Genomic DNA, 11,442 nt, shown 5'->3' with positions numbered 1-11,442 from the left:
TGGAAATCACTTGGCATGAAGGAGGGAAAAAAAATCTTTCAAATTGTGGTATCCAAAGTCTTCTTTGTTTTCTGCTTTCATTCACGTTGGAGAGAAGAATAGGGAGTCAGGAGAAGGAAAAGGGGATGTTGGTGGATGGAAGACATTCTCAAACTGGAAGATGCTATTGCACCTTCTGGCAGTTCTGTTTCTGGAGCAGGTACAGATCAGAGGCCATTCTGGAAAAACTTGAGCCCAAAGTAACGTCTACTAGCCACAATAATAACAACAAAAACAAATTCCATACAACTCGTGGCTGGGACGGGGTGGTTTGTTTATATAATGTGTCCTTTCCTTTCCAACTGCACTCTCCCCCCCACACAATAGTCTCACCGCTCAGCAATTCTCATGCCCCCTACTGGAGAAAGCAGGTATGTTTCAGAGTTAAAGAGCAGCGAAGTTCCCATTTCCCTCCAGCTCTACAGTTGGGGAACCCATAAGGCAGAGGGCGCAAAGTTCAGCTTTGACTCGAAAGGCGGTCCCTCCCTTTCTTGAAATCCTCTCTTGCACCTTCTTGGATCCGGTGTCCAAAACGACTGCCAGAGGCTCTTTTTCTTGGTCTGGAGAAAAAGGACTGGCTAGACTAAAAAGGACGGACTTTGGGGGAATGCAGGATTCCAGCCCTGGGCTGCGGCCCGGAGGAGATGATGTCACCACTTCTGCAGGAGAGGGCCGAGGGTGGGGCGGCCGAGGGGGAGCCCGCGCCGCGCCTGCAGCTGCCAAGGGAGCGTTCTCGAGCCCACGTCAGGGGAGGTGGCGGGATAAATAGGTCCCGCAATGGCCGGGGCTGGCTGCGCTCGGAGCTGCCGGGCCGGGGACTGGAGCTACCAGGGCGGGTTCACGCCCCGGAGGCTGAGGGCTGGTGCTGCTGTGCTGCGCGCGCCGGACGGCGGATACTCCCAGGCGGCCCCCGCGGCCCAGCGTTGCTGCCCACGGGAGTTTGGGACGAGCACATCCCCTGTGCCCTAAAGGACTTCCTCCTTCGGGAAGGGAGAGAGAAAGACTAGGGGGACGGGGAGAGAAGGGCCCATTCTGCCTGTCGGGGTGGCGGCGCGGGAGAGCAGTGCCATGCTCCTCTCCATCCTGACCGCGCTCTGCCTGTGGCTGCGCCTGGCGCTGGGCGTGCGCGGCGCGCCGTGCGAGGCGGTGCGCATCCCCATGTGCAGGCACATGCCCTGGAACATCACGCGGATGCCCAACCACCTGCACCACAGCACGCAGGAGAACGCCATCCTGGCCATCGAGCAGTACGAGGAGCTGGTGGACGTGAACTGCAGCGCCGTGCTGCGCTTCTTCCTCTGCGCCATGTACGCGCCCATCTGCACTCTGGAGTTCCTGCACGACCCCATCAAGCCGTGCAAGTCGGTGTGCCAGCGCGCGCGTGACGACTGCGAGCCCCTCATGAAGATGTACAACCACAGCTGGCCCGAGAGCCTGGCCTGCGACGAGCTGCCTGTCTACGACCGGGGCGTGTGCATCTCGCCCGAGGCCATCGTCACTGACCTCCCGGAGGGTGAGGCCCGGGGAAGGACCGAGGGGGGTGAGGAGGCACCCTGGGCTGTCGCTGCCACGTGAGAACCCGACGGCCACACCTACAGCTGCCAGCGGGTGGTCGAGCAGCCCCGCATTCCACTTAGGAGAGCTGGAGGAGGTGGGAAGGGCTGTGACTTGACTTCGGGAAAAGTCTGCTTTCTCTACTGGAGTTTTGGCAGCTAAGGAGCACCATGTCCCATAAGGAGGGGTGGGCGATTTTGCTTAGATAGGGGACCATTGGGGACATTTTCGTTTATAGTAATAAAATAAAATAGTAGCAGTAGTAAACAAGTATATAGGGTTTAGGTGGATCTGAGCCAGCTTTAGGTACTCACGTGTACATTTAATTATTAAATATTCCACCAGGATTCTCATTAATGTTAGCTCTTGAAGCTCTTCTGAAAAAACGGTACTAGTTCTCACTCCCCACCAGGAGTGCAGTTTGTAAATTTAGTTGCCCTGAAAACTGTGACGTCTGTTTCTTAGTCTTTGACCCAGAGGCCAACCTCTGTGGCATCTTAGTCAACTCGAGCTCAACCACCACTTCCTTCTTTTCTCTTTGGTCTTTTTTCCTGCTTTTCTAGGAAGAAGGAGCAGGTTAAATCCACTTCTTGAAATAAAACCTAAGTATATTTTTGGCCCTCCTTTTATGCCTGACCCAGGTTGCTGCACATTTAAAGAAACTATGGTGTTGCTTTAGTGTAGTTTCTGAAGTTATATCTCAGAGCATTGCCCAAATGTGGAGGAGAAGAAGTAAAGTGAAGAGGAAAAATCGAAACTCCTCTCTAATTCAGAGTTTTAGAAAAAACATATTCATTGCTTAAATTATAGAAATGATACAGGGCTATGCTTGTTTGGGGTACCTATGGACTGTTTCTGCAAATGTGAGGTGGGGATTTGGAAATATTGGGTTATTCTGATAGTGGTAAACTGTCAACTTGGAAAAATCAACATTTTAAAATAGATTTGGGATGGAATGATGTAATTTATCCAGGTTGACTGTATGTATCAGCCAGTTTAAATGGATGTGCCTTCACATCAATTTGTTCTGGATAAGCAGTCCCAGCCAAAAGTCTTCTTTCCTAAGCCCAGAGAGTCTATATGAAAGAAGTAGTTGACAATCATGTACAATTTTTACCATTCAGGATTTGTGTGTGTGTGTGTGTGTGTGCGCTGCTGTGTTAGTGTCTGCAGATGATTCCTTATTCCAGCTGGGTGAACAGACCAAATCACTGACCACACCCATGTGGCCCTGTGTGTGTTTCAGATGTTAAGTGGATAGACATCACTCCAGACATGATGGTACAGGAAAGGCCTCTTGACATTGACTGTAAACGCCTAAGCCCTGGTGAGTTCTTTATCCTCAAGCCTCCCTCTCTTTCTTCTCCCCAGAGCGATTTCTGAATCTTTTTTTCAATTTTTGGTCTCTCTTTTGTCTTCTTTAGACCGGTGCAAGTGCAAAAAGGTGAAGCCGACCCTGGCAACGTATCTGAGCAAAAACTACAGTTACGGTAAATCATCTGCTGAAACCGTTGGGTTGGGGACTTGGCACATGACAAAGCCAGGTCTGCTAGTCATGAAGTGAAGAAGAGGGATTTTTCTAGTTAATCATTGGCACATGACAAAGCCAGGTCTGCTAGTCATGAAGTGAAGAAAAGGGATTTTTCTAGTTAATCATGTGGGTTCTAGGTGGCACAATAACAACTGTAAAAACGTCTTGCTTTTCTGGGTAAACCAAGTAAAAACCAAGTAAATTACCCGGGTGAGAAGAGTGGTGTGGATCAGTGTGACTCCTGATCGCACTTCCTGGTGAGAAGTGCTGTCAGCCGGGATAGCACCTCACTTTTCTCAAGATCTCACTGCTGCAGGAAGGATGGGTGAGAATCCATGGCTTTGACCTGAGGCCCAGAGACCCAGTAATTAAGATATGCACATGTATCTTTTTACCTATAAATAGCTACAAATATTAAACACCTTAAAGAAATTGTGGGAATACGTTAATCACAAGATCCTATGGCTGTTAAGTATTGGCATAGCTTAAATGCCCTCTTCTCTTATTTGAAAGACCCAGACAGCACTTTCTTCAGAGAATAAGTCAATCATGCTACTTTGAATGTTTTCAGCAAATTTAATTCTGCTATCATCATTTGAAAGTAAATTTAATTAAAAATGTGTTCCTTTAAAATATCTTTTTGGGCTATTTTCTGGGGTTTTTTTTTGCATTTCTTAAATTATTTCTATTGAAATAACAGAAACTGTTTGGGGAAAACTGTTCATTTTATTTGCTAACTTAGCTTTCCATATTTCAAACTGAAATTTTATATCATAAGAACCTTTATATTATACAACCCACGTAAAAGCAGGAAGATCATGGCACTATAAAAGTCTGAAAAAATAACCTCTTATTTAGGTTGTCGGATTTTAGAATCACACATAGCCGAAGTGCATAATTCAACCAAAAAAAAAAAAGTACACTATCTTTTCTAGTAGCTTTTTGTTGTTGTTATTTTAAACCTGTTCTATGTAGATATCATCTTAATCTGATCCACGAAGTCCCTCATCTGACACGGTCCAGCCTTAGTTACTTAGTTGTCCTGTCTCAGTTTCACTGTCATGCTGTTCTCTGGGGCATCATTGCCTCAGAACCACTTTGATGATGAAACCATTTTCTATTTACATTCCTTAGCTCCTTCATAAACCAGCTTCCTAGGATGGAATCCAAGACAGAGCCACCCTCGGCTGATTACAACTCCACTGCAGGCAGTAATAGCAAGGGACCAAAAGAGTCAGAATTGAAAGCAGGATCAGAGACAGTGATATTACCAGCCATCTGTAATAACAGTTCTACCTCTACCCACCATGGACCCTGCTTGGGCAGTTTGGGAAATTAAAGGATTGAGAACAGTAGTCTTCAGAGACTCCTTCCGGTGCAAAAATGGTATGACTGTAATAACTTCCTCTGCAGCAGAGCGAGTTCAAGCAGCAGATGCGTGATGGAACCATACAAACTTTCAGGTGGCTTCTGAATCTGAGAATATATGATTCTCACTTAAAATCATTACAAGACCGAGTAGAAGCAAGTATGGTTTCTATAAAATTTTATCCACATTCTATGTAACTAAATTTCCTCATATGTTTCTGGCCCCCCAAAAACCCCTAATCATAGAATTATAGAAATTTAGGGCTGAGAAGGATCCATGGGATTCTCTATTCAAACCCTCTCTGTGGCCCAATGTGGAGCAGTCACTGACCCAAAGACAGATCCCAGACTAAGCCTGCTTGTGAATTTACTTTTCCATCTTGCAGCATGATTCAGAACTTTTAAGACATTGTTGACAATATGCGAGGCCTTACATTTAGCACATGATTGTGTGGGCTTTTTTGCCTGCATTCGGGCAGCTTGGACATGACCATAATTACAGGAGTGATTCTTTAAGAGAGACTCAGGAGTTGGCAGGAATAAACCATCCATATTTTTCTCCAAAGCTTCAATAACACATATCGATTTTTCAATTGCAGTCATTCATGCCAAAATAAAAGCTGTGCAGAGGAGTGGCTGTAATGAAGTAACTACAGTAGTGGATGTGAAAGAGATCTTCAAGTCCTCATCACCCATCCCTCGAACTCAAGTCCCACTCATTACGAATTCTTCCTGCCAGTGTCCTCACATCCTGCCCCACCAAGACGTTCTCATCATGTGTTATGAGTGGCGCTCACGGTAGGCACAGAGGGGCAGAAAAAAATTACACACTGCCTAGGAAAAACATAAAATTCCACTTAATCATGGTTTAAAAAGAAAAAAAAAACAGCGCTAGCTTTTTGAAAAATCAGTTTTAATAGATGCCTTGGTTAGGATATCGTATCTCCTAAATATCGATTAATTCTTCATAGAATTAAGGAAAAATGGAAATATGAGTATTTGAATGGACTCTTTAAAAATCAATTTCAGAATTCATTACCTGATTTCAAAAACGTATAGACAAATATATTACTTGGAGTAAAACCAATTCTTTTCAAATCAATCTTAGTGTGGCAAATACTGAATTTTTTTAAGGTCTCTTTAATAACTTACAAATCAAAGAAAAATGGCCATTTGAGACTACACTTCCACACGTTTTCTTTACGCTGAATTTACAACATTTGTTGGAGTGTTACATACACACACACGTACACACCCGTGCACACTCATACACATCTATTATACGCGTATCTCTAGCTGAAGGTGTGTCTCCCCACACATCTTTCCTTAGCATCTTTTTATTTATCCTTATAATATAAAAAGTCCTTAAAATATAAAAATCAAACACTTCAGTGCAGGTTCCAGACTGAGTCCCATAACTTGCTACAATCTATTTCTCCAGCAGAACTACTCATTTTTATATGAAAAGTCTTCCCTTTGATTCTCTGCCATTAATAATGCTCACCTGTTTCTTCTGGATACAGCTCAAGATTCTATTTCTCAAAAAAACAAAAACAAAAAAACACCTTTTGAAACTGACTTCACTTGAATACTTTCTTGTTCTGGAGTCTATCAGTACTTAGTACCCTCTTCAAAATTCCTTGCGTTCTTGGTTTTAAAGCTGTTTTGCTGCTTATATCTTGTCTTTCTAAAGACATTGAGTGAATGAATGTTGAATGAATATTTCTGGGCTGGTCTCTTGTATGGCTTTTGCAACCGCTCCAGTACTAGAAGCAGTTCTGGGGATGTGCCGGGTTGCTGCACAGGTGAATGGATTATACATGAGTTAAATAGCAGCCTTCGTGTCATTTTCCCATTAATTTATAGACAGTGTAATTCTGATCAAAATCCTAGTAAAAATTTTATGGATGATTGAGATTTATGTCTTCACAAATAATGCTAATGATCATTTGGAAGAATAAACTGGTAAGGGCATGTAAAGGAGGTTCTGAAAATAAGAGGGATGTGAGGAAATGTGCCTTGTGAGACAAGCAAGACTAGTATAAAGCTAGTTCAATCCATGTGGAGCAACAGTAGATGTGTAGATAAATAAAGCAGAGGAAAAAGTCTTGCAACAGATTATAATTCATACAAGAACTTGTATCATAAAGGAAATACGGCAAATCAATAGAAATGAAACTCTTATTTACTAAATGTTGCAGATAGCTTTACTTTGAAAAATAGTATGCATTTTCACTTTGTCCTCTAAAATAAATTTCAAATGAGTTAAAGAGGTAAATATTTTAAAAACCTAATCAAAAAGGATAAAGTTCGGTAAATAAATGTGTGCTATCTGAAAAGCACAGTGGTTTGTAAACATAAAAGTAATGTAAGAAATTACTAGGGAAAATGTCAATGCACATATTTGATGACACTATTGTGTACATAAAAATCAAAAATAAAAAGAGAAAGACAAAAAGTACTTGCAACAGGTATGACAAAAGAATAGTAATCTTACTCTATAAAAAGTTCATATAAATTAATATTTAAAACATTAAGGCTACAATATAGAAATAGGCGTACATCTGTAAATCTATACAAAGTTGCAGAAGAAGTACAAATAGTAAATAAGCATTAAAATATTTATCTCCTATTCTGCAACCCAAATAAAAACAAGATTCCATTTTTACCTAGTCTTAGTGTTGGTGAATTAAATGAAAGTTCAGCCGTTTTGAAAATAATTTAGCACTATGCATTGAAAACCTTAAGAAAAAAATACATACTCTGACCCAGATTTCTACTTTCGGAAATCTATCTTAAGGATATAACTAGCCAGTGCACACTAGCGATATTCAATGCAATGCTAATAATAATAGCTAAGCAAAAGAAGAGGTTCGACAGTAGAGAAATAGTTAAATATATTATGGTTATCCATAGTTATAATTTATATGGTTATGAAAGTTACATTTTTTGAATTATTCAATTATATCAGAAAATGCATACAATGCTAAAAGGAAATATACAGTGTGATCTAAATATACAGTGTGATCTAAAAATATATATAGGTACAAGGAAGAATGAAATGAAATATCAATAAAATATAAATGGGGAATTGTGGGGTTAACAGTGAAGAATTTTTTTACAATTTTTTGTATTTTTGAACTTCTTACTTTCATAATAAGTATTGCTTATTAAGATAAATTACTTTTTTTCAGGATGATGCTTCTTGAAAATTGTTTAGTTGAAAAATGGAGAGATCAACTTAGTAAAAGATCCATAGTAAGTATAATTAGCAATAATAGGAATATGGATTTGAATGCATATAAAGAAATTCTATAGAATTTGGGAATTCTTCACATTCTTTCATCTCCAGGCTATCATAGGAGCCAACAATAGCAGCGGTATTTGTCTTTTGAATAGGTAGTTAAGAGAATAATTTTTCTCACTTGGAGTTTCTATCATAAATTTCTCTTTAGCTTCAAAGGTGATTTGGTTGCATTCAATACTGATCTACCGGTTATTTCCAGACTAAATTCGTTTTTTGGTTGTTTCAGCAAACAGTCAAGTACTAGAACAGAATTAATATCCAGTGGGATTAATACAGACATATACATGTAGGGGTGTGAATACCTAGTTTTAAAAATCACCCTATCACTCTATAAAGCAGAATCTTTCCCTGTATTTAAAATAATTTTAAGACTTTTGTCAAAATAAATCATGTACACAAAGTAATACTTTTGTGGCCAAACCCATAATTTTAGTATTAACATCATAGAAATATTGGCAACTCAGAGGAGTTAGAATAATTTTTTGCCCAGAGATGTGAAATCATTGCAGAACTAAATAAATCAGGTCATTGGTGTGGAATTTTTAAAGCATCCCTTCTCCTGAAAATATGTTTAGATATATGCAGGAGAATTTGTGTTTCCACGTTCACAAAAGATACTGCTGCTGCCTGTGTTCTCTTAGTTTGCAGGTATAAAAATTCCTGGGCAAGGGGAGAGTGTATATTAATACTGAGTTTTGGAGAAGGTAGTTTCAACACAGCCTCTCCTACTGAGTGCATTTCTGAATAACAGACCCAAACACTGCTCTTGCATCTGAGCTAAACATTCATGAGCTGCTCAGGAGCACGCTTGGTCTCACTGGACAGAAAATTCTAGCAGGATTGTTTATCTGGTTCCCAAAACTGCCGTAGATTAGATGACTCAATCTAGAAGGCAAGGCTACCATAAAAACCTGACATTGTTGAGAGGAAAGAAAGCTTTCAAGAATCATAGCTGTTTGGGTCATTCACATTGACAGCAAATACTCCAATTTAAGAATAGGAAAATATAATCATGTAATAACAACATACAGTAATGGAGTTATTATTTTAGAACAGACTAGAGTTGTGCCCTAGGAGCGGGGGACAGTGTTTTTCATTCATTTCACTGTATTTCCACTGCCTGGCCTATGGTCATGTTCAAATATTTGGTAATTGAAATATACTCTAACAAAGTAGGGACTTATGTGTTATAAAGAAAAGTAATGTCTATTCAAGTGGACTCACTTTTTCATTTTTTTCTTACACATTTTCATATTTAAAGAGTAAATCCTTTTCTATCACGGAGACTTGAATATCTAGAATGACTCATTTCTCATTGGCTCTGGGTAGCTAACACTTGAGTGGATTACTGGATGTGGGTGGAACTTCTACCTTCCTTTGGACGTAAGAGAGTTAGGTGAACCCATAAGTGTGATAAGAAACCCTGACTTTCTAGTGAAGCTGGAGAAATTTCTGCTTTTAGCCTTGGTAAAGCGTTTTTAGAAGGCTTTGCTATATAGGAAAGTTGCATTAGAGGGCCTATGGGAAAAATTGCATGAGCTAGGGCCTTGGGCTCTGGAGTCAGACTGGTGAATTTGAATTCCAGCTCTGACATTTGTCGGCTGTGTGACTTTCTGCGAATAACATCACTGTGCTTGCTTCTGGGTCACAACAATGGTGTCCACCTAGAAGGGCTGTTGTTTCAACGAAATGATTGCTTGTCAAGATGTCACCATATACTCAGCACTTTCCAAAGCATCTGGTACAAGATGCATGCTCACCATCATAGGGTAGGGTAGCTATTATAATCTTGGAGGTCTTGATGAATATATTACAGTGAAAATCTGCATTATTTTGGTTATTAGTTTAAGAGCATAAAGGAGTGAGATGTATTTGACAGTCATGTGTACACGTTGCCTCCCAGCAGTGGGAAGAGCGGCTGCAGGAACAGCAGAGGACAATCCAGGACAAGAAGCGTACAGCGGGGCGCACCAGTCGCAGCAACGCCCCGAAACCCAAGGGGAAGCCGCCTGCTCCCAAGCCAGCCAGCCCCAAGAAGAACATTAAAGCTAGGAGTGCTCCAAAGAGAACAAACCCCAAACAAGTGTGAGCTAGCTGCTTTCCAAAACGGGGACTTCCTCTCAGGGTGAGGCCAGGCATTACCCAGGCAGCCTGTAGAAGGCCATACACCCCTTGCCTTAACAACTGCAGTCCTTCTCATAGACACATCTTGCAGCATTTTTCTTAATGATATGCTTCAATTTTTCTTTTTAAGTCACTACAAGCCATAGTGGTAGGTATGCGTTTTGGTATGGAAGGTATATGAAAGCTGGTCGAAAGAGCTTATTGAGTTGAGAATAAACCGTGTGCATACTCCGTGGGAGCTCCACGTGGGGAGAGATGCTTTTGTTCTTACGATTTGACCTAATATGTGCATTGTAAAATAAATGCCATATTACAAACAAAACACCCAATTTTTTTTAACGATATGTTTTATTTCAGTTGGTTGTTAGGATGTTAGTGATTTTTTAAAATGTGATTGAAAATGTGATGCTTCTAAGGAGGAAATCAAGAGGAATGAATGTCTAAAAGATCTTATGTGTTTACTGTTTGCAGAAGAATTTTTGTGATGAAAGGGGATTTTTGAACAATCTAGAAAAGTAGGATGTGGAAAATTGTAATGAGTTTGGTTTTTGGTTTTTGGTTTTTACAAAGAAGCCTTTCTGCTCTGTTTTTAGCTAGAAGCTCTAAAAACGAAAACAATAGTATTGTTAAATAAATAAAAGGGAAAGGCAGACAGACAAAGTCTGGATCCTTGTTTACTAGTTACCATGCCATGGTGGAGATGCTCTGATTTTATATGCACAATGTTTATCAGTTCCCTTTAAGTAGCACCAGAAACAGTTTGTTTCTCCTCTTATGATTTAGGTACCAGTTAGTCAACCCCAAGCATCTTACACACGTGGGTGTGGTGCTCATCTCACTTCCCAGGACATCCCAGGTATCTTGATGCTCAGTCTCTCTGCTAATTGCCGGTGCTCCCAAGGGTGCCTTGGGTCTGAGGTGGGAGGGTCAGGATCCAAAGCCCCGGGTCCTCAGCCTGCTATGGCACCCTTGCCACACACCAGCTCTGCACTTGGAAAAAGCAACTGTAATCACTTGTTCATCCAGCATTCAAGAACGCAGAGGAACAATCTGAAAGGTTAAGAGTAAAATCTCCTTTAGATGTACCATTGTCCCTGCTTCTCAGAGAAGGGGTAAGTTACATGTTGAATTCACAAACGATTTTTAAATTTCATCTCTGTAGCCATTAGGACACAGAAGTGAGGTGTGTGGGTAAGCCAGGGGAAAATGGAGAAATAGGGTTAATGAGGATGCTGGCAAGGGCACCCATCTCCTCCTGAAAGTGTAACTTCACCTGCATCGCTACCCCAGGGCAGCAGAGTTGAAGGAATCCAATAGATCCACCCACACAGGGGTATCAATAAAATACTCCGTGTGTGTTTCTGTATAAAAGCCAAACCGCTTTGGCCCTTAAGGAAAGCCAGACAGGTGTTTAGTGTAGCATCTAAAGAAACCTAGGAAAGGCCATGAAAAGGCATTGGTACCCTAGTTTACCTCCTTAGCATAGTAGGAATCTGGGGAGGGGGGCGCGGGGAGGCGA

General features: G+C 41.2%; 1 protein-coding gene across 1 annotated transcript; it reads left to right on the top strand.

Moving 5' to 3' along the window:
• Positions 1 to 732: 732 nt before the first annotated feature.
• SFRP4 (secreted frizzled related protein 4) lies at positions 733 to 10,245 on the top strand. Its single transcript, XM_036864503.1, has 6 exons — positions 733 to 1,552; positions 2,840 to 2,920; positions 3,018 to 3,083; positions 5,092 to 5,290; positions 7,687 to 7,750; positions 9,703 to 10,245. Exons 1-6 carry the CDS (start codon positions 1,108 to 1,110, stop codon positions 9,886 to 9,888), a joined length of 1,041 nt encoding a protein of 346 aa, XP_036720398.1. The 5' UTR covers positions 733 to 1,107; the 3' UTR covers positions 9,889 to 10,245.
• The last annotated feature ends 1,197 nt before the right edge of the window (positions 10,246 to 11,442 follow it).

This window comes from Balaenoptera musculus, chromosome 9 (genome assembly GCF_009873245.2).
Source record: "Balaenoptera musculus isolate JJ_BM4_2016_0621 chromosome 9, mBalMus1.pri.v3, whole genome shotgun sequence".
NCBI classification, from domain to species: domain Eukaryota; kingdom Metazoa; phylum Chordata; class Mammalia; order Artiodactyla; family Balaenopteridae; genus Balaenoptera; species Balaenoptera musculus.
The sequence above is the reverse complement of the archived record's forward strand: the minus strand, read 5'-3'. Positions and strand labels throughout refer to the sequence as shown.

Coding starts and splice junctions, on each gene's coding strand:
- SFRP4 (XM_036864503.1), top strand. CDS start 1,108: ATGCTCCTCTCCATCCTGACCGCGCTCTGCCTGTGGCTGCGCCTGGCG. Junction 2,921..3,017: donor CTGTAAACGCCTAAGCCCTG/GTGAGTTCTTTA, acceptor TGTCTTCTTTAG/ACCGGTGCAAGTGCAAAAAG. Junction 5,291..7,686: donor TGTTATGAGTGGCGCTCACG/GTAGGCACAGAG, acceptor ACTTTTTTTCAG/GATGATGCTTCTTGAAAATT.